General features: G+C 35.1%; 1 protein-coding gene across 13 annotated transcripts in view; it reads right to left on the reverse strand.

The window, feature by feature from the left end:
* CCDC91 (coiled-coil domain containing 91) overlaps positions 1-23,469 on the reverse strand; it is a 275,641-nt gene that overhangs the window by 60,256 nt on the left and 191,916 nt on the right. For all 13 annotated transcript variants that reach the window (XM_045829846.1, XM_045829842.1, XM_045829841.1 and 10 more), the window contains 3 exons: positions 13,903-13,995; positions 13,750-13,818; positions 9,972-10,148 (listed from right to left, as the gene is read on the reverse strand). In XM_045829846.1, coding sequence (XP_045685802.1) covers positions 9,972-10,148; positions 13,750-13,818; positions 13,903-13,995 — 339 coding nt within the window. The remainder of the gene's footprint in view (positions 1-9,971; positions 10,149-13,749; positions 13,819-13,902; positions 13,996-23,469) is intronic.

Below are 23,469 nucleotides of genomic sequence, written 5' to 3' on the forward strand. Positions count from 1 at the left end.
GGCTGGCTTTTATTGTACACATTTTTGAGATTCATCCATACTGTAGAGTGTATCATTAGTTTGTCTTTCTTATTTTGGTGTAGTGTTCCTTGTATAAATATACCACAACTTATTCATCCATTCTACTACTAATGGATTTTGGAATATTCCCATTTGGGATTATTATGAATAAAGCATCTCTTCCTTTACATATCTTTTGGTGGACATAAGCATTAACTTCTGTGGCTTGTACAGGCATGCCCTGTCTTACTGTCCTTCACTTTACTGTGCTTCAGATACTGCATTTCATCAACATCAAGGCAAGACCCTCCATCAGCAAAACAATTACAGCTCACTGAAGGCACAGCTAATGGTTAGTAATTTTTAGCAAAAAAGTATTTTTAAATTAAAGTATGTACATTGTATTTAGACATAATGCTATTTATACATTTAATAGACTATGATATAGCATAAACACAGTTTTTTATATGCACCAGGAAACAAAAATCTGTGTGACTCACATTATGGCAATACTTGCTTTATTGTGGTGGTCTGTAAGTGAACTTGCAATACCTCCAAGGTATGTCTGTATACATAATTGTGGAAATAGGGGGTATCAGAGTATACATGTGTTGAGCCAATTAGCAGATACGTCTGCAGTTTTTTAAAGTGGGTAGACAAATTTACCTCCTCCCAGAATGTGTGAGGTCAAGCTACTTCACATCATCATCATCAACAGTTAGTATTGTCAGTTCCTTTAGTCAAACTCGTACCAGGGCAGAGAGAGATGTATCGGTATCTCACCGTGACTTTAATTCACACTTCCTGGAAGAATAATGGTACTGAGCACCTTTTCACATGCTTTTGGGCATGTTTACATGTTCTTTTGTATAGTGCTCTTACTTTTAGATTGTAGCCTTTATTCTGGAGAGTATAGCCCTTTGGGGTTCTCAAGTGAAAGCCCTTGATTTACCAGAGCCCGTCCACCTTGGCAAGACTTAGCCTCTAACTCTCCTTCCCCGAGAGTGTCTGGTCAGCTCCTTAGCCTCCCAACTTTTCTTTTTCTGTTGACGGATTTCAGAAGTCTTCCCTCTGTGTACGCAACTTGGGGTCTGGCCAGTCTTGTGAAGTGGGTGGATATCTGAACAACTAATTTTTGTTCTAGAATTTGTTCTGAAAATCTGCCCCTTGGCAAGGCCTGAACTTCTGCCTCATAAACTTTTATAAGACTGAAGTTTTCTGCTTGAATTTTAATTCTACATGCTGCCAAAGAGAAAATGCTTTTTAAAGCCTGACTGTAAAATTTACCTTGACCATTTTCATTTTCTCTAGTACTGAAATTCCTCCACCCACCTGCATTTGTTGCTCTACAATGCCTTCACAAAGCTGTTTTACCTTCACTGTACAGCTGTTATGATTGTGTGTGTGTGAGAAAAAATTAGTCCCACGTAGTATATGTCCTTATGGGTAGAATAAAAAGTTCTACTCATTAAGTTTTAAATTCCAATATTATATCTTTTACTTTTAGAAATTATCTTCAGTTTTCTTAAAAATTTAGCTGGTCATATTTTAACAGTTTTTATCTTTTTCCTTACTTAAAAAAGAGATTTACAAATGAAAGATTTTTTCCCCCTTTAAACAAGTTCTACAAAGTGTTATTTAATTTTTAAATTCTACACAACAATACCTTTGTTCCATTTGCCATCTAGCATATTTTTTCTCCTATCACATGGTACTTTGTTGTGGGTAGGAACGATGCTATCCTTGCACAAAGGATTCAGTGAGAATCTGTAGTAGTGCGGTACAAAAACCTACAAGCAACCTTGTGAAGCACAGATATCAATATATCTCTGGGATATAACAGTCCTCAACCACACTTGCTTGAATAAATGTATGACAATATAAAGCTGTTAAAACAGAAGAAGCCTCAAAATACTTAAATATTCTGCTTTTCATAAATGTAAATAAATACAATGAATATTTGCTATTTGAAAATAAAACTATTAGCAATAAATGATATAACTAAAGAACACTAAAGCACTTAAATCTTGCTAGTTTATTAAAATGTAATTTGTTTACTATTCAGAACAGAATCCCACTGAAAAACATCAATTATCAGTTGTTTGCCCCAGACACAGGTGATATGAATTTTATCAGTCACTGAAATTTCATGTCACAGACACATGTTTGATCTGATACCCTGTTTGCAGTAACCAGGTTCAGTCTTTTCCCCTCTGAAATGTTTGTCTTTTCTTCACCATTTTAACTGCCATCACTTGGGCTAGGCTGCCCACTTCTTGCATGTCAAGTATTCTAGCAACTTCCAGGGAGTATCCTTAACTTCAGACTCCTCACATTTAAGGCTGCCAAGGTCACCTTCCATAAAGGATACTTAGCCCTTGTCACTCTAGTGCAATGAAGTCTTCAGTGGCATTCTATTTCTGGTAGTAATCAAGGTGAGTTTGATTATTTACCTTCTAAGTTCTTGCAATCTGTTCAAGCATATAAATTCAGTCTGTTTTATACTACTTTCCCAAGAAACATTTTCAATTTCTGTCATATCGATACCCACCACCCACAACACACCCCTCCTTTGTATTTTCAAATGCCTCAACACATAGATGTGCTCTGTCACAGCTCATTTTGTCTCACGTTAGGGCAATGTATGGATCTGACATACTCCCTAGTTCACTGTAAGGTCCTGAAGACAATGGCAAAGTCTCATTCATGTGTGTAGCCTCTGTGGAAATCACCATTCTGTCACGCACACACTAAGTATTCAATTTGCAGTTCCCTGAGAGAGCAGTTCCATGCTCTCTCAGCTTGGAATGGCTTCCCCTTATCCTTCTCTTCTGATAACCAAGCCTCCTCCTCCTCCTGCACAATTCAGTTTAAGCATCGTCATCTCTAGAAGCCTTCCCTGAAATGCTCCAGATCTCCATTTCCTCCCAGTGTGCATAGAGCTACTACCATCCGTACCTGCTCCAAGAGCACTCTACATTTATCTCTAAAAGCACTCTGCAACTCAGAACTGTGTAACTGCTTTACATGTCCATCTTACCAAGCTGAGATCCCTTTGAAGTCAGGGGTTATATTTGTCATAGTTCATATTCTTTATGACTCAAACTCTAATGTAGTATCTGGTACAGAGTTCAGATGCATAAACCATCACCAGAGAAATGAGTGATTTGTTTCCCCAGTTCAAAGAAAATCTGCCTAGGGGTAGGAACTATATCTTACATTTCTTGAGTCCCCCAGAACACCTGATAAGGTGGGTATACACTAGGTGAAGCTTCCCAGGCTTTCTCAGTTCATGGCTTCACTGCTGCCCACATAATTTTTTCATGATGCCATCTAAGCCAAAATAAATACCTAACTCTTCCATTTATTAATTAATTAGGTTATAACATAGCAGCTATTTAAGATACACAAAAATTAAAAGAAAAATACTTTCATTTCATCCTCAACCACAGTTACTTATTCATGAATTTTGTCCACACTCAGCATTGCACAACTTCTTAAATCCTGGCATAAGACTCAACAATAACAATCTCATTTCCTGTTCCACACTGACATTTGCACAGTATTTGCTTTTTATCACAGCCATCCCTAAACCAAGCCCAGGTTCACTTAGATATAATATAACAGCAAGAAATACAGACAAATTAGAATGGATAAGGTAGTGGCTTATCTGGTTCCCATAAGGTCTGTAGTATCTCTGCATTCCCCTCTAATATTTAAAAGACCCTACAGCACCCTGGTGCATTACAACACCCCAGGGCACTGAGTTGCACCCTGGAAACTACAGTCTGAGGCAATGACAGTAACCATCCATTCACTCAAGTGTTTCTCATGCACGGCCCTATGACAGGTGTTAAAACTACAAAGTGATTAAGAAGGTTGTAATTATAATAGTACCAACAGCAGCAGTGACAGACACACAGACTATGTTCCAGGCATGAGGCGAAGTAAGTTAAATAAATTTATGCTGGATGGTAAACTTGTTAACAATTGTAAACTTGTTACAATTAAAGATTCAGTCAACTAACAGAGATCTGTGTGAAAGACACAGTAAATTTAAGCAAAATATAAAGAGTATTCATCAAGGAACATGTATAAAAGACCTATGGACAAAGCCAAAGGGGGAAAGGAGTGAGGGTGGGAAGTAGAGGTGGGTGGGCTGAGTGGGGAGGGGAAAGAAGTGGCAGGAAAATGGAGACAACAGTACCTGAAAACAATTATATGTGTGTGTGTGTGTGTATATATATATAAAATGAATATTAAAATAAAAATATGTAAGTAGTAATATTTGGTGTTGTGTATTTTTATTTAATCCACAGAACCATTTTGAGAGGCAGGTATACTCTGAGGTTTAAAGCAGTCAAAGCTACTTAACTAACATTATATGTTTAAAAAGTGGCAATATTTTAAATGTATTTTAAAGTAATTGTATTGTTATTATTGCTGAAAAGGAATGTTCAACAATTAAATGATAAGCATGTCAGTGACTAAGTGTAAGTCTGTGGGGGCTACTACTGCCGAATACCTGTAACAACAGGGGAACAGATTTCCTCAGAGCAAGAAAAGGACAGCAGAACTCACAGTCTCTACACATACATCCCCCAGTCTCCCACCCACTCCATGCCTCACCATCCTGGACAGAAGGGATACACTCTTTCTAGATAATTTGGGATTTGACAGCTTCATATTGCACTAAACTATTTCACCTACTGTTTCTAATTTGTTCCCATTCAGTTATTCAAAACCACATGGCTAAGAAGTAAAAAGTATCACTTTGGGAAGAGTGTAGGTACCAATAAATGTCTAAAAGAGTCTCATCCTGATTTGGAAATGTCTCTCAAAACAGGGTACACGGAAGTAAAAGTGCTCTCCCAGCTGACCAGGGAGAGACAGTGTACTCCTTACTGTGACCTAACACTTCCACGGGGCTCCTGCTGCCCCTCGTCACTGTACAGGAAACCTGCACTAGTTCGTTCAAAGTTAACCCTGTTCTGAAGCTGGCAGTAATTACCCTTCTTTCTCCTAGATTACTTTCTAAGTATTTCATTAAAAATAATAATAATGATCACCTAAATCGAGCACCCTACAAAAAAGTTGATGAATACTTTTTGTAAAGGGATCGTAACACAAAGCACTATTTTTGGTGACTCAACTCTTGTTAAAATATTCCATTTCAAAACTACTAAAACTCTAAAAGAGCTAACTGTGTTGTTAAAGATCAAGTCCATTTTGAAAAGATTAATCTGTCTCATGAAAACGGTGCTGGGCCTGCATCAGTTTATGATCTCCTGCAGTTTGTTCAAGATTCAGTTCCTACTTTCAAGGTGCTGCTAATCTAGTGGAGATGATACAGATTCTTTTCATGGGATATGGCTGGGCAGTGGCATAGTTATATACTGAATACCAAAGAAAAAAGAACATTTGATTTAACCTAAGAAGTGGAACATAAATTTTCTGGATTTGAAAATGCTTACTCACTAAATAAGAGTGGGTTTTTCAAGTTAGGAAAGCAATGACATCCTAGGCTGAGGTGCTCCATGACTAAGGGTCAAATTCCCTAGAACAGCATTGCTGCTATGTGTACCAGCGGTTTGGTCCTAAAAGCACGAAATGTGGAGCAGTGTAGATGAGCTGGAGAGGCAGGAACCAGGTTGCTGGTTCATGCTAAGTAGTTTGAATGTTATCCTATTGGTGATAGGGCAGCAGTGAAGAGTTTATAGTGGGGGAATGGCATTTAAAAAAAAATTTATTTATTTATTTTTTTTAGAGAGGGAAGAGAGGGTAATACAGAGAGCGAGAGAGAAACATCAATGTGCAGTTGCTGGGGGTTATGGCCTGCAACCCAGGCATGTGCCCTGACTGGGAATCGAACCTGGGACACTTTGGTTCCCAGCCCGAGCTCAATCCACTGAGCTACACCAGCCAGGGAGGCAATGGCATTTTTATTCCAAATACAAAGAGGACAAAATTGAAGACAAAGAAGTCAATGTTGGAGGTCAAGGTAAGCAATAAGAACCATAATTAAGAAAATGAGCCCTGGCTGGTGTAGCTCAGTGGACTGAGAATGGGCCTTCGAACCAAAGGGTCACCAGTTCGATTCCCAGTCAGGGTAGGCCCCGAGTTGGGGACATGTGAGAGGCAACCACACATTGATGTTTCTCCCCTTCTCCCTCCCTTCCCCTATTTTTAAACAAACAAAAAAACCAATCAAATAAATAAATTCTTTAAATAAAATTAAAAAAAGAAAATGATAGCTGGTAGGAAGAAAGTGTTTATGTTTAAGGATTATTTAACAAGTAAAATGGGAAGTTTTCAATAATTAAAAAGGCATGACATTGGGGATAAGAGGGGGAGAGTCTTGGAGAAACTCCAGTTCTCTGGACAGAAGGAAAAGGTTTCGAGATATGAACAGGTAAGCTGATGCACTGTTTGTTCCCTTGTCCCCAGATAACACTTGTCACAGTTAAACTGTGATTGAGATTTTACCTACAATTAACTAGGTTACTATCAAAATGTTAAATATAAATTTTAGAACCACTGAATTAAAACTAAATAAGCCAATACAGAAAAGTTATTTCAGTTTTGTAAAACTATCTGGCCTGCTAAGCTAAAACAGAAATGCTATTTCCTTTTTTAAAAGAAGGGTCAGGTGGCAATACTAAATTTCTTAAAGAAAATTTAACCACTGATTGTAATGTCTGTGGCTTTTGGGAAAAACATAACCCCAAATTACAGTGGCTGTGGTGAAAGACTATTACGAAGAGCTTTCAGCGTCAGAAACGGTCTAAGTGTCAGTGCGCACGGGAGCCCTGGTCAGGACCTGGCTGGACCAGCACGACTGACGACTCTTGTCCTGGCCCGGGCTGGTGTCAGCAGCAAGGGTGCTTTCCTTTCTTTAGCAAAGATTTTCAAGGCACACAGAATTAATTTAATAAAGACAAATACGTCCGAGTCAAACTTTCTAGTTAATATCCTAGAAAAAAAATGTACAAATCTACAATGAATACTGTATGACTTAGTCTTAAATATACGACCAAGACTAAACCAAATCATCTCTCAAAGGAGTTTGAAGAGACATGCGCCACCTCCTTAGCTATTGTGTTTTCTATCAGAGTTCAACGTTTACCCCTCAGTTAAGGACACTGTAACATAGAGAAAATCCAGAGGGAAATTAAAGCAGAAGGTGTTTTATTTTCCATACTTTCTCAGGAGTAATTTTAGTTGCTTAAGTTCACACTGACTGTTTTTCACTTTGCTGTAGTCTATCCTTTCCTAATTTCTCAGTAAGAAATTAGGTGGCCAAAGATGCTGATTGCTGTTAATTCTAAGTTTTGGCTTCAGAATTCTATTTATTAAAGAAACATTTGAGTGCTGTGAAGTGACCTAAATCTTAGAATTAAAAAACAGCTTCCAGGCTTTTCTAAATCAGTGCCTTCAGTCAGTACACAAGCAGTTTGGAGTTTCCTGGAAAGTAGCTCTTCCGGCTCTACAGACCCCAGCTAGCTGCCAGAGAACTAGCGGACACAATGAACGGTGGCCTGGGAAGCCAGGCAGGAGGTGGGCAGAAGGTGGCAGAAGCTACTGCTCATACTGTGGCCCTGCCACAGTATGTTTCCTAGACAGTGTAGCCGAAGTCCTGGTCTCTCGACCCTGGAGAGTAGTGTGATACAGAAACCACCAACCACTTCAACATCTTCACAACTTCATCCGAAATATAGTTTTAAGAGACTATTTCCACTATTACACAGTCAATCTGAAGTAATCATTATTTGTAAGTAGAAGATGGATACATTTCATAAAAGAACGCCATGTAGAATCCTGTTCAGAAATTTTTTTAAATTTATTTGGCTTTAAATACCATCTATATTCTTGTCAATCCCAATCTGCAGTGCTGAGAAGCCACCTGAACTCCAGAACCATGCTTCTAGCTGCCTGCCTAACATCTCCTCTGTCTAGGGTTGAGAATAGGCACCTCTAATTTAATATGAACAAACCAGGTTTTTTATGCCCATGAAACCCAACCCTTCCTCACTGTAGCAAATGAAGTCACCACCTAAAATCACCACCTACCCAATAATTTATTCTGGGAGGAATTTGTTTGAAAAACAGCCTTATGAAAATATTATATACATATAATAAAATGCATCACCATGAAATAATTTGATAAGTTTTGTCAAATGTAATCACCACCACAATTATAACTAAGACATTTTTCCATCACCTTCAAAAAGTCTTCCCCACCCTCCCCAGGCAAACGCTGATTTCTTTATCTCTTCTTTTTTTTTTTAGACAGGGAATATTTTATTGCTAAAGTAAAGAATAATCCTGGATCACAAATACAGTGGATTTAAGGAACTTAACAAAGAGAATAGTTACAATGGGGTTTTAATGTATTCTCTTAATTTGTAATAACTATATTTATTTAGAAAAATGCATGCACATGGGACTGATATGTACATATAGGTACATATAAATGCATCTAAAACTCACTGCTTGAAATATAATTGCAAAAATACTACTTACGACAAACCTTACTAATTCTTCATATAATTTTGAATATTATATATACTTCCAAGTTAAAACAGGAGTTTCTATTATTTTCAGAACAACTGATGCCAGGATTAGTTTGCTGACAAAATGGATGAGAGAGAAATAGTGGATACTGGGGACAGGGGGCAGGCAAGATTCCCAAGGCCACAACCCCAAGAGGTGCCCGTGGCTCAGAGGGACCCTGAGCGATCTCTGGAGCAGCTCCAGTATATTAAAATGTATGGCTACGAAAAACAGGAGACACCTTGGGATCTTCCAGGAAAATATGAACAGAATTAGCTGCTTCCTACAGGGGTACATGAATTTCAAATTGATTTCAAAGTGAGTATAGAAGTTGGGAAGGGCTGGGCCAATGATATGGCTATTTATGGAAGATTTATATTAATTTATAAATTTTAGTATAAGACTCTTTTTCTTTTAAATTTGATCTTTATTGTTTTTTTTTCATTACCATTTAGTCCCCTTCCCTCCCTTATACCTTCAAAAAGTCTCCCCACCATTCCTAGGAAAACACTGATTCCTTTCTTCTCGAATTAGTTTTGCCTTCTCCAGAATTTCATGTAAATAGAATCATGTAGCATGAAAATTTTTTGAGTCTGGCTTTTTTCCTACCTTCCTTATCTAAACAAGTACCCATTCTCAGCTAAACACATAACCCTGAATTTTTTCTTTACAGCCTATAGAACTATATGAAACTACCTTACTTATAAAGGTTTTTTAACTTGAACAGAAGCTCCATGAGTGCCTAGGAACAGTGTCTATCTTGTTAGATGCTATACATCAAAATCTTCCAACAGTGTCAACACAGGGCAGATGCTTAATAAATACTACTGAATGAAGAAATTAAAATAACCCTCTCAAGTGCTTCATATTGAAATTACACATTAAACGACCAGGAAGCTGAATTCATACTTTGTTCGAAGATGAGAATGTTGGGGAGAGAATGGTGTGGTGGCCGACTTGCAAGTCCTCTTGAATATGGCTACCTGATTTTGGATCCGGGCTACTGCCTCTTCTAAGAAGTTATGATGGCCTTGAGCAACTTATAGAACCTTCCTAAGCTTTAATTTCTGCTACTGCAAAAATGGGGATATATGTTTTCACATATATTGTTTCGTATTGAGTGTATGTGTACATGTGTTGTTTGTGAAAAAACCACATACTTTAAACAGGAGGCTTAATGTAGCAGTGATGACTAAACATGAATTTGTACTGTGATTTGTCTTGAAAATACAGTTAAAGGTAAGATTATAAAGAAGGTAAAACTATACATATATTAAGAATTATTTGTTTAAAATATTAATACAAAAGGCAACATAATTAAATACTGATACATTTACTAAGTTGATTTTAAAATAATAGGAAGAATACTGAATTTTAAGAAAAGTAAAAAAAAATCACTAAGAATTAATTTTACCAACCTGACTAATTTTTCTTTGTTCTTGTATAGCTTTTTCAATTGCCTGAGATACTTGTTCTTGATCTTTTGCATGCTCAGTCTTCCATAATTCCCGTTCTTCAGCATGAGCTTTATCCAATTTTTTTCTTTCTTCTTCTATGGCTTTTAAAACTTCAACCTTCATTGCTTCTTTCTCAAGCTTCAAAACAAATAAAGACCAAAACAAAACAAACTGAAAGGATGACTGCACAATAATTCTTTGAATAATACAGTCTTGGGTCAACCTAAAAAACACAAAACTTTGATTCTACAGGGTTTAGTTCTGATGTTTTTAAGCAGCTTTAATAACTGCTGTGAAATAAAATCAATCTGTTTTGGTACAAATGATCGACTTATTTCCATGGCATTTCTAAACTTAAAAGAAACCAAGTCTTAGCTTAAAGTAACAGTTGTTGAACTATTTGATCTTAGGATCCTTTTACACTCTTAAAAATTACTGAAGACTTCAAAGAGCTGGTGGTTTGTATTGGTTATACATGTTAAGATTTACCCTATAAGGAATTTAAACCAAAACAAAATTAAAATATATATTTATCAATTCATTTAAAACTAATAACACTAAAGACACTGTATAACGAACACTATACTTTGTAAAAATAACTATATTTTGCAAAATTAAAAAGTGAAAAGAATGTTTCTAAACCTCCTTAATAGCTGACTTAAGACATCTAGAGTTTTATATCTGCCTTCTGTATTAAACCTGTAATGATATTATTTGGTTAAATTATATTAAAAAGGAAAAAAAAGTCTTACAGAGATGCGTAGTAAAGAAGGGAAAAATATTTAGTAGCCAGGTTGAGATTACTGTAGATATTCTTATGATTCCACACAAAAGTTAATGAGGTAGTTCTTAAGTTAGTTGCAGTAAAGAAAACCAAATCATGTCAATGAAATTTTTGTACTCTTACCTTACAATCCTTTTGCACTTTGAATAAATCCTTTATCTATGCATGACTTTAAAAACTCTTTTTTTACTTGGAAAACACTGAATGAAAGCAAATACAAATTTTCTAAAATTCTAATTTTTGCTTTGAAGCTTGAAATTTACCATAAGTATTAAAAACTTTTTTTTTCCTTCATGTGCTGGACTCACCCCACATATTTTGGAGAAAATGTCTGTCAAATATTAAAGCCTATGTAACTCTACATAGTAAAATGGATTTCCACAAAAAAAAAAATGTGCCTACACTTCAGCTGTAATTCAAATACCTGCACAAGAACTTTCCTCAAGAAAACCATCCACTTTGGTATGCAGCAAAGTCTACAGACCTCCCACCCCTAATCCCTAGAAAGTTACCACTTTTTCTATTGCCTCTAGTTCATGACCAATTTGACAAAAAACTATAGAAGCTGACAGTTACCACTTTCTAGACTATGTTACTCCACCATTCTCTTCCTAAACTACTCTTACTAGGCTCATTGATACCTTCCACAGTTTTTTTTTTTGCTTTGTTTGAGTCCTTATTTTTGTTAACCTCAAAGCAGCATTCTACATAGCTGCCTACTTCTGTTTTCTTTTCTTTCTTTTTTAAGATTATTTATTTATTTATTTTTTAGAGAAGGAAGGGAAGGAGAAAGAGAGAGAGAAACATCAATGTGTGGCTGCTGAGGGTCATGGCCTGCAACCCAGGCATGTACCCTGACTGGGAATCGAACCTGCGATGCTTTGGTTCGCAGCCCGAGCTCAATCCACCAAGCTACGCCAGCCAGGGCCCTACTTCTGTTTTCTTGAAGCCCTCTCTTTTCTGGGTTTGCACAACTGCGTGCATTTTTTACTTCTCCTACTAATTTGGCTGAGTCTTTTCAGTTTTTTGTAACCTCTTCTTTTCTCTGAATTTTAAATCTTGTTTTTCTTTCAGGGCTCAGACACTGGACCACCTGTTACTTTACACTCTCCTGTGCACGTGACAATATTTCCATGGCTACCATTACCATCTATTTGCTGAAAACCAAAAACCATTATTAGTATCTTCAGGTCATTCCTTTCTCCTGAGCTATAAATGTCAGATCGATTCAGTTATCTACCTGACTCTGCCATCTGCATCTATCTCAGGCACCTCAAAGTCCATACCAAAGAAACAGCCCTCGTTTTCATGTTGCTGTTGAATCAACACTCAGAGAGTTCACAAACTGGTCACCTCCTTTACCATCCAGACCAACATGTATGTTGATCCCATCTTCTATTTCTAGAGTTTGCCTCTTCATTTCCTTTCCAAGCTATTCCTACTGCTCTGTTTCTACCACTCACTATATCTTACCCTGACTTCTGATGTGCTCAGTTAATTCTTTTTCTGCCTCCCGCTTTTGTTGTATCTGATTTCCCAAAAGTTAATGTCAATTACTAGTATGTCACACTCATATTAAAAAATGTCAAGGTATGTACCCTTACCTATGGAATAAAATTCAAACTTATAATTCAGAATGCAAGCCATCCTTCAAGACTCATTTCAAAAGTAATTTATTGTTAAAAACTCCATATTTATTGCCACATGGAAATACTACCTATACACTCATAACAATTTCATGCATTGCTCCTTGTCTTATTGGTGCATAAATAATATTTTTCTTACCTGACTGTAAGTTCTTTAAGAAAAAGAAAAAATCACAGTCAACCTTGAACTTCTACCCTAGCATAGTTATTGACACATATGAGACTTCCAGTATTTGTTTACTAAGTTTAAATCCAAATCTCAAAATTTAATATTACATGTGCATTTGTTGGTACATATCTATGAACTATTTCAAAGTTGGCTTTAAAAATCATATATCTTGACAAATAATTAATTACACACATGAACATACGTGCATATATTATATGCACACAAACACACACATGTGTGTGCACTCACATTTAGGGTTTGGTACAAATCATGCCCCTGTTTTACTACAAAGTCTTTCATTACAAAATCATATGCATGTGATTCTGTAACATAACAATATCACACTAAAGCACGACATATGATACTTTAGGTGAAATATTCAAATTAAAATTATAAATTATTATGCCCATATTATTATCCTACCAACCACACTCAAGCAGGCCTTACTTCTGGTGGACCCTGTGTTACTTATATGATACCTATCAAATACCAAGTGGAAATTAGTGTCCATATATGTATTCTTTTAAAAATTCTTTTAACAATTCATTAATAACCTAAATGCAAAATATTTCCACATCATCATAATCTTGTATAATGTAAATTAACAAGAATAAGAGCAGTGATATCCTAAAAGTTTAAGAGGAAAAATAAGGAAAACAACATTTTTTATTGAAATAAAATATTTTACAGAATTAGGTAGTTTGCACCATTAATGAACTCGGTTTTTTTAAATTCCACTTACAAAGAAACCCATTATTTTTTTATTTTTATTTTTTTTTAAGATTTTATTTGTTTATTTTTAGAGGGGAAGGGAGGGAGATAGACAGAGAGAGAGAGAGAAACATCAATGTGCGGTTGCTGGGGGTTATGGCCTGCAACCCAGGCATGTACCCTGGCTGGGAATCGAACCTGGGACACTTTGGTTCCCAGTCCGTGCTCAATCCACTGAACTACGCCAGCCAGGAAGAAACCCATTATTACAGATGAGTTTATACCAGGTGAATAATTGATAAGTACAATTTTCATATGACACTAAAAATATTCAATTTAGGCTTTGAGGTAAGGTAAACATAATAACAAACAAAACAAATAAAAATGACTGGAATTAAACTACAGAGTAAACTTTTCAGGTGGAAATACCTTTGCAGCGGACACTAATGTCTCCTTATTTCTTTGCCTTTCTTCCTCCAAACATCTTTCAAATATTTCCTGTAAATAAGACAGACACTAAACGTATTATCTGAAGTAACAGAACACATTCTCCCCATACTCTGAGAAAACTTAAAGTGTTACCTTCTGTTCTTGAGACTGCTGAGTCAAAGCTTCCTTTATCTTTTCTTTTAACAGGTCCTTCTCTACCTCTAGCATTTCGAGGAGCCTCTGGTGCTACAAGGAATGATAAATGGATTATGATTACACCGTGAGATCTATAACCTATCAACAAGGAGAACAGCTGATAGAATTCATTTGTCCCAACATATTGTACCTTACCACACATTCAAAAAATGAATCTATGAAAAGTCAATATTATATTATATAGCTAACATTAAAGTACACGGGGTTCATGTATTTACTTTTGTTCCAGCATGCTAGTTAAAAACACACAGACCATCAGCCAGTTATCATGAAGTAGGCACTTGGCATTTGAATTGAATTTTCTAAGAAAACCTGACTTTTGTAGCTTCAGTATATTCCATATAGGTGAGCCAGATACTTGTTCTGTAACAATTTTCTTACAGGGAAACAGAAACAAAAGAAAATATATGTTCCTAATTTAATAGATTTTTCTTTCAGTTACTGAGGACAAATAAGATATTTTCTTAAATTTAGAATACTCTTTACATATAAGCCTCCTTTAAATATAAATTTATCCTGATACCCAATATTTAAAAATAAATGTATATCCTTCAAATTTGTTCTGATTTAAAACTTTTAGGAAGGCAGTCTGCACAGTCACGTCTAGTTCACATAATCTATTATTCATGGTTTTAATTGTTACTTTTTACCTTTATTTGTTAAGAAAATAAGGAAAGTCACTGTACTCCAGAAAGAAGACACCCTTACTAACAAAAGCAGAACAGAATTGCATGGACTGGGAGAGCAGCTAACCAAAGAAATTGTTCCATGTTTGGAACATAGAATTCTTGCCCCCAAATACTTGGTATTAGCTATGGACAAATCATTGCTGTTTATCTCACCATTCTCCCCCTTACAAAACAGGACATTTGTTGCAGTTATAGTTGACCCTTGAACAACACATGGATTGGGGCATTGCCCCTATGCAGTCAAAAATCCATATGTAACTCCTGATTCCCCCAAAACTTAACTGTCGTCCCTCAGTATCTGTGGGGGATTAGTTCCAGGATTCTGTGAGGATGCCAAAGGCCATGAATGCTCAAGTCCCTCGTAAAAATGGCAAAGAACAATGCATGCAGGTGGTCCTCTGCATCCAGGGATTCCCAAACACAAAGAAAAATACTGTTTTCCATCCTTGGATGGCCAAATCCCTGGATGTGAAAACCAGAGATATCAAGGGTCAACTGTATATTTACTGAAAAAAATACACACATAAGTGGAGCCACACAATTCAAACCTGTGTTGTGCAAAGGTCAACTGTATTCCGTTCCTTCTCTTCTTTTTGAATTTATTGATTATAGCTTTTATTGCGGGGGGGGGTCAAGGATACTTCTACTTTAGTTTTTAAAGATTTTATTTATTTATTTTTAGAGAGGGGTAGGGAGGGAGAAAAAGAGGGAGGTAAACATCAATGTGTGGTTGCCTCTCGAGCACCCCCCACTGGGGACATGGCCTGCAACCCAGGCATGTTCCCTGACTGGGGATCGAACTGGTGACCCTTTGGTTTGCAGTCCAGTGCTCAATCCACTGAGCCACACCAGCCAAGGTGCTACTTTATTATCCCTGTTTCTTCAACATTCCTTTTTATTCATTTAAGTCAGTAACTGCCTCATTTGAAATGTTTCTCCAATATGTGGTCACCTTTTTTTGTATGTTCATTTTTAAATTTCAGATGCAGTAATGCTGGTAGGAAAATCTGTGTATGTGGGTGAACTTCGTAAGAGGCACAGGAACCTGGCTTTTATGGTTGTGGTGGAGTTTCCCAAAGGGCGGGTCTGTAAGTGTTTTCTCTTTCTTGCATCAAAAGGAAACTATTAGTTGCAATTCAAAATTAAAGTTCTAAGAAGGAGCATCCATTTTCTTCTTCAGTAATATTTTTGAAAATATTTCTCATAAGTGTTATCTTTTCTGATCATACAAACTTTATTTTAGTGTATATACCTAAAAAGTAGACCTTACAATCAGGGCTTCATTCCTGTCACTGACAACCTAAATCCAGGGGAAATAAGTCAAAGAGGAAAAGCAGTAGTTCTAAAAGTCCAATTTTGAAACCTTTCGAATTCTTCAATAGATATGATTCAAACAATACCTACTATTGTTGGACTTTCTATTACTCTTTATCTAAGATGTTCTACTTGTCTTTTCTTTCTTAAAATTGTTTAAATTATAAATTTTCATGGTAGAAATTCAACTATATAGGTTAATATGTTATTTTTTTATAATTGCAATAAAGGATAGTTTACCTTGTTTATGAGTTTGTAGATTATTGCACTTCATTTCCCTATCTGAATTCATAAGCTTATTAACGTATATTAACCATACATATAAGAAATATTTGCTTGGTGCCTAGCAACACAAGATACTGTACTGGTGTCCGGGGATGTAGTCTTCAGGGACATTAATGTCTAATAGAGAATTGATACAACAAATATAGTTTCTTACATTTGACTTGTAGAACTAGGATAAAACAAATTTTCTTTAATAACTACAGTAATACTTTTCCTCCACAGCACAACAAAAACATCTTAAGTACAAAATATCAAAAATGATTCAGAAGTAAGTAATTAGAAATTAACTTTAAAAAAACCCCACATGCAATGTTGAATAAAAGTGGTGAAAGTGGTCCCCTTGTTCTATTCCTGATCTTAGTGGGAAAGCATCATCTGGTTTGGGGATTAGGATGATACTGGCTTCATAAAAAGAGTTTGGGCATCTTCCCTCTTCTTGGATTTTCTGGAATAGTCTGAGAAGGATAGGGGTTAGCTCTTCTTTAAATGTTTTGTAAAATTCTCCTGGGAAGCCATCTGGTCCAGGGCTTTTGGGTGCAGGAGTTTTTTGATTACTGCTTCAATTCCACTAGCTGTTACCAGTCTGTTTAGGTTTTCTGCTTATTCTTCACTCAGTTTTGGAAGATTACATGTTTCTAGAAATTTGTTCATTTCACCCAGATTTTCAAATTTCTTGGCATATGGTTGTTCATAGTAATTTCTTACAGTCCTTTCTATTTCTGCGATATCCCCTGTAACCTCTCCTCTTTCATTTCTGATTTTATTTATTTGGTTCCTCTCTCTTTTCTTCTTGATGAGTCTGGTTAAAGGCTTGTCGATTTTGTTTATCTTTTCAAAGAACCAGGTCCTAGATTTATTGATCCTTTGAATTGTACTTTTAGTCTCTATGTGGTTTAATTCTGCTCTGATCTTGCTTATTTCCTTCCTTCTGTTCACTCTAGGCTTTTTGTTATTGTTCCTCCAGTTTTCCTAGGGTTAGGTTGTTTATTTGAAAAGTTCCTATCTTTTTTAGGTAGGTCTGTATTGCTGTGCACTTCCCTCTCAGGACTGCCTTCACTGAGTAAGTTTTGGATTGTTGTTCATCTTCATTTGTTTTAGAAATCTTCTGATTTCTCCCTTGATCTCATTATTAACCCATTCATTGTTTAACAGCATGCTATTCAGTCTCCAGGAATTTGAAAGTTTTTAAGTTTTTCCTTGAGGTTGGTTCCTAGTTTCAGGCCCTTGTGGTCTGAGAAAATGCTACAAGGAAAATAAAGTACCTAGGAATAAACTTAACTGAGGATAAAAGACTTGTATTCAGAAAACTACACAACACTGAAGGAAGAAATTAAGGAGGATTCAAATAAATGGAAGCATATACTGTGTCTATGGACAACTTACTGTCATCTTAGAAGTTGCTGAAATGGTATCTCATTGTGGCTTTTATTTGCATTTCCCTAATGATGAAACATATTGAGCATCTTTACAAATGCCATGTCTACTTCTGATACTAACTACTACTATTCTTCTGAACTATTACTAGTATGATTTTCACAAAAGGAAAATAATCAGAGCTCTTTTTGCAACTTAATAAAGAACTGACTAGAAAGTACATTGGATTTGAGGTTTGTTCATTGTCTGAGATTCTGCCAGAAGGAGGGATGCCTCTCCACTCTGGGCTAGAGATTATTTTAAGTATTTTATCACAGTCAACTAGAAATTATAAAGTATCAAGAGAGCGCTTGTCTGAAAATCTGAAGATTGCCTGTATTACTTCTCACTTCCATCTCAATATAGAATTCCTTAATTGTTCAAAAGGTCTAGTACCTAGATATGGTTCATATGGTTTCTAATGGTATGAGAGAAGGTCAATATATTTTTTGTTCCTTATTAACTGATCATTCCAAGGTACGGATGTTCTGAACAGTTTTTGTTACAGAGAGGCTGAAATTGAACCAGTGGCAACATTCAATCAAAAGACTCTTTTTCAAATATTTACAACTTCTACACAAAGAGAGACTTTCAACAAAGTTTGCAGGACAGACTCAGAACATTTTAAAAGTCATTATGAAAATTAACTGAAAACTATACCAGTACATTTTATCTAAGAAAAGTGAAGAGTTTGCTACATTTTACTTATCTAAAATAGTCTATGAATGTCTTAAAATTATATTGTAATTTTAGTAATCTTTAAGCAAATTGAAGAAACAAGTGCAAACTATAGAGTTCCATTCATCTCACAGTGTAGATGCTTAACTCAAAGGTGTTAAGGACAGTGCTTTGAAACTTGGCCTGAAACAAAAGGCACTCAGGATAGGTTCTGCTGTCCCTCCCACCCTGTTTAGGAAGGAATTCTTCCAAGTAAAGAAGATGTGATGCACACTCAAATATAAATATAGAGGTTCTGTGGGTTTTACTGATTCCTGTAAAAAAAAAAATAGAAAGAAGCTCTTTTTTTCCTGGAATGTGAGTCATAAGAGATATTGTAAACTGAGTTAATCACAATCACACACGGATAGTTTTTATATATTAAATTTTAGACTGAGCAGTTGTGGAAGCTCATGTTCAGGTAGTTAGTTATCCAGTTATCACAGGTCCACAAGCTTCACATTATGTCTCTGTGTGTGCGCATGTGTGTAGAATGTATCTTGTAATGCAAACCCAAGAAGCACCATCTCACATCTTCTATATATCACAAACATTAAACAAGATCAAGTGATCTGGCGGGATAGTCTTAAATCGCATGTTCATATAGGCCTCCATTTAATCTGACTTGAAAGATGCTAAATAAATTTAATAAACATCTTAATATAAAGTAAGTCACAGACATTTCACCCATTCATGAGCCAATATACTAAATATTACATGAAAAGAAAATGAAAAATGATAAACTATGAGATTAAATGTACTTAAAGCAGTTACCACAAGCCCAATAATATCAATAAACTTTTAAAGTGAATAAAACTGAACTATAATATAAACTGTACTAGTTTTACTTCACCCAAATAGATATATTTCTAACAGGCATTAAAAAAATGTAAGCAAATAAGTTATTCATCCTTTTTAAATAGGCCATTCACTTAAGGGAGTGATATAAAGGAATGAAGCAAAAATTGGGAGACATACCAGCTTTATTAAAAATACAAGGCTAGTTTATATTTTCACAATGACATTTCTTTAGTAAATGCCAAAGATATGTCATAATCCTAAATTTAAGCAGAGTATTTCTGCTTCAATCATTTTCAAATGAAATAGCTTTTAAAAATGAAACTTAATTCTGTTATTTCCCATTTGCCTAAGCACAGTGCAGTAAATTTATTTCAACAAAACAGTAGCCTTCAAATGGGTATTTGAAATAAATGATCCATGTATATAAGATAATCCCTTCAGCAAGAAAGAAAAAAAGAAACAGATTTATGCACACTTCATGAAAAGTATAACATAATTTGTGTAGTGCTTTCCAGGAAACAATCTGATGGTGTACTTAGTAGTTATGAAAATTTCCGTGGTCTGTCCTTCCTATTCCTAGATTTTATCACCAGAAAACACTATGCAGCTAGCTCTCAGTTTTTCATGCTTGTCAAATTTTTAACCTCCACTTTCAAACTTTGCACAATAGCCCTATGCCAGTTACAATAAAACATTTTGCTAAAATCAGTTAACAAAGAAATATTCTAATTTATTGCAGGGTGAGGATCTGCCTGGTAAGAAATCAGTTTCAGGAGCATAACTTTTACCATTTGTACTGTCCCTCCTATGGTGGATCTATGGTGTGTATGTGTGTGCACACATACATGATAAAGTGCTGGTAACAAGTGGTAGGAGACATGCGTGTCATAAAACGAATGAAATTATAATATAGAAATGATTAAACTTGTGGAAAGAAAGGGATTATCAGAAAAAATGGGTACTCACTGAACCAAGGACAGTCTATCTAAGGTCCATAGCACTGAAATAACATAATTGAACAATCTAATAACAAGGATAAGGTTTAATTACTAGTATCATAATTTTGAGCTGCATAGGAAATGAAAATTATTATGTTTATTAATTACTGTTAGCATATTTCCAAACAGCATTAAGAACTAAAGAATACAAATGAATAAAAACAGTATTATGAAGATATATAGCAATATTCCTTGTAAAAATGCAAAACTCAAAAAACATTTTAAATGTTCAACAAGAGGGGGTCATACAATAAACTACAATGTGTTAGCCAAAAGTATCATGTCATTAAATAAGTACAAAAATATGGATTAATACAGAATTACGTTTATAAAATAAAATTGCTTGAATACAAAATATTTAAAGCCATCTTCATTACTGTAACTGTGTATATTATTGTTTGTATGTATAAATACATAAGTAAACTATGTATATTGTAACCATACATAATATTATATATATCTGAATAAATATTGAAAGAGATCACAAAACTTTGTTTTATTGGGAACTGATAAAGAAAATATTATTTTTTAATTTAATATTGTTAATATTGTTATTTTTTTAAAGAAATGGAATCAATAACAATTAACCTTCTAAAATAGAAATCAACAAACCCTGATTCATTCAAAATGAATTCTACCAAACATTTAAGAAAGATATTATACCAATTCTTTACAACTTTTCCAAAAGATATATATAAGCAATAGTACTTACTTTTCCACCATCTGTGTTCTCTATGACCTCTTCCAGAAAACAGAAGCAAGAAGAGAAAATACTCTGAGGCTAACATTAGTAACAAAACCAGACAAAGACATTAAAACTATATACTAATAACTGTCATGAACATACATGCAAAAATTCTCAACAAAATACTAACAAATTGAATCCAAAATTATATAAGAAAATTATATACCATGATCAAGTGGGATAAATCTCAGATACAAAAAGCTGGTTCAGCATTCAAAAAACAATGTAATCCAACAATAAATGTATTAAAGAAAAATTACTTGATCATATCAATACATGCAAATAAAATTTGACAAAATTCAACAACCATTCATGATAAATACTCTCTGCACCTATGAGTAGAGAAGTTGCTAGACTTTATAAAGAACATTTACGAAACAGCATATAGCTAACATCATACTCAATAGTGACAAACTTGAAGCTCTCTAGTCAAGATCAGAAACAAAACAAGGATGATACCTTTTATAACTGCTTTTCAACACTCTACTAAAAGTCTTGGCTAAGATAAAAACAGAAATTGGAAAAAGAAATTAAGCTGTCTTTGTTCACCAATAAACAAGATCTATTTAGAAAATCCCAAAAAATCGACCACAACAACAAAAACCCTGGAAGTAGTGACTATAACAAGGCTGTAGATACAAGGTTAATGGACAAAAGTCAACCCCTGTCCTAAACAGCAGCAACAAATAGTGGAACCTGAAAAAAAATCACAACACAATTTACACTAGCGCCCCAAAAATGAAATAATTAAGTATAAATCTAACTAATATGTACAAGATCTATATGAAGGAAATTACAAGCCTCTGACAAAAGCTATCAAAGAACACTTAAATAAATAAAAGTGTATTCCTATTCCATGTTCACAGAAAGATGACTCACTGCTGTCAAGATGCCAATTTTTCCCAACTTGATCCAGAAATTTAACGCAATCTCAATCAAAATCCCAGCAAGTTATTTTGTGAATAGTGAAAATCTGATTTTAAAGATTATATGGCAAGTCAAAAAAACAGAATAGCCAACACAATATCAATGGAGAACAAAGCTGGAAAACTAACACCATCAGACTTCAAGACTTCCTATAAAGCGATGGTAATCGGGACATTGGGGTACTGGCACAGAATAAACAGAAAGACCAATGGTACAGGAAAGGGAGTCCAGAAATAAACCCCTACAGAGTCAGCTGATCTTTAACAAAGGAACAAAGGCAACACAAGGGAACAAAGATAATCTTTTCAACAAATGCTGCCAGAACAACTGTACATCCAAATGCAAAAATATGAATCTAGACACAGACCTTACCCACTTCACAAAAATTAACTCAGAAGGGATCACAGACCTAAATGTAAAGTGCAAAACATATAAACTGCTAGAAAAATGACAAAAGAGAAAATCTAAATGACCTTGGGTATGGTGATGACTTTTTCAATACAACACCATAGGCACAATTCACGAAAGAAATAATGAGTAAGCTGGACCTTATTAAAATTGCAAGCTTCAGCTCTGGGAATGACAATGTCCAGAAAATAAGAAGACAAGCTGCAGATGGGGAGAATATATTTGTAAAAGACACATTTGATAAAAGGTTGTTAATCAAAGTATACAAACATCTTTTAAGTAACAAATAATGAACAAAGCCATTGAAAAATGGGCAAGACACCAAAACAGACACCTCACAAAAGAAAACAGACAGATGGCAAATAAACATATGTAAAGATATTCAACATCACATGTCATTAGGAAATCACAAATTAAAACGACAAGATACTAATACACACCTATCAGAAGAGTCAAAAATCCAAAACGCTGACAACAAATGCTGATGAGGATGTGGAGCAATGGGGTCCCTTGTTCATTGATGGTAGAAATGCAAATTAGTACAGCCGCTTTGGAAAACAGTTTGGCAGGATTTTTTAAAAATAAAACTACATATACTTTTATCATTTTATCTAGCAAAATAGCTCTTGGTATTTATACAACTGAATTGAAAACTTATGTCCACATAAAAAACCAGCACACAGATATTTGTAGCAGCTTTATTCAGAATTGCCAAAACATGGAAACCAACAAGGTGTCTTTCAGTAAGTGAGCATATAAATAACCTGTGGAATATTGGCAACAAAGTATTATTCAATGTTAAAAGGAAATGCATTATCAAACCATGAAAAGACATAGAGAAAATCTAAATGCATATAGCTGAGTGGAAAAGTCATTCTGAAAAGGCTACCTACAGTATGATTCAAACTATATGACATTCTGGAAAAGGTAAAACTAAGGACTCAGTAAAATTAGTGGTTGCTAAGGCTCGAGTGGAAGGAGGTATAATAGAATACAGAGGATTTTACAGGGCAGTGAAAATGTAGTTAATGATACCCTGATGCAATGGTGGAAATAGATTTAGTGTCTAAATCTATTTAGTGTCTAAATGTGATTTAGACACTCTTCTCTAAACCACAGAATGAACAACACCAAGAGTAAATTGTAACATAAGTTATAGATTTTTAATGACAATATTATAACAATACAGGTGATGGTGAGAGAAGTT

This window comes from Phyllostomus hastatus, unplaced genomic scaffold, assembly GCF_019186645.2.
Source record: "Phyllostomus hastatus isolate PE091 unplaced genomic scaffold, TTU_PhHast_1.1 phas_scaffold_93, whole genome shotgun sequence".
Lineage (NCBI taxonomy): Eukaryota > Metazoa > Chordata > Mammalia > Chiroptera > Phyllostomidae > Phyllostomus > Phyllostomus hastatus.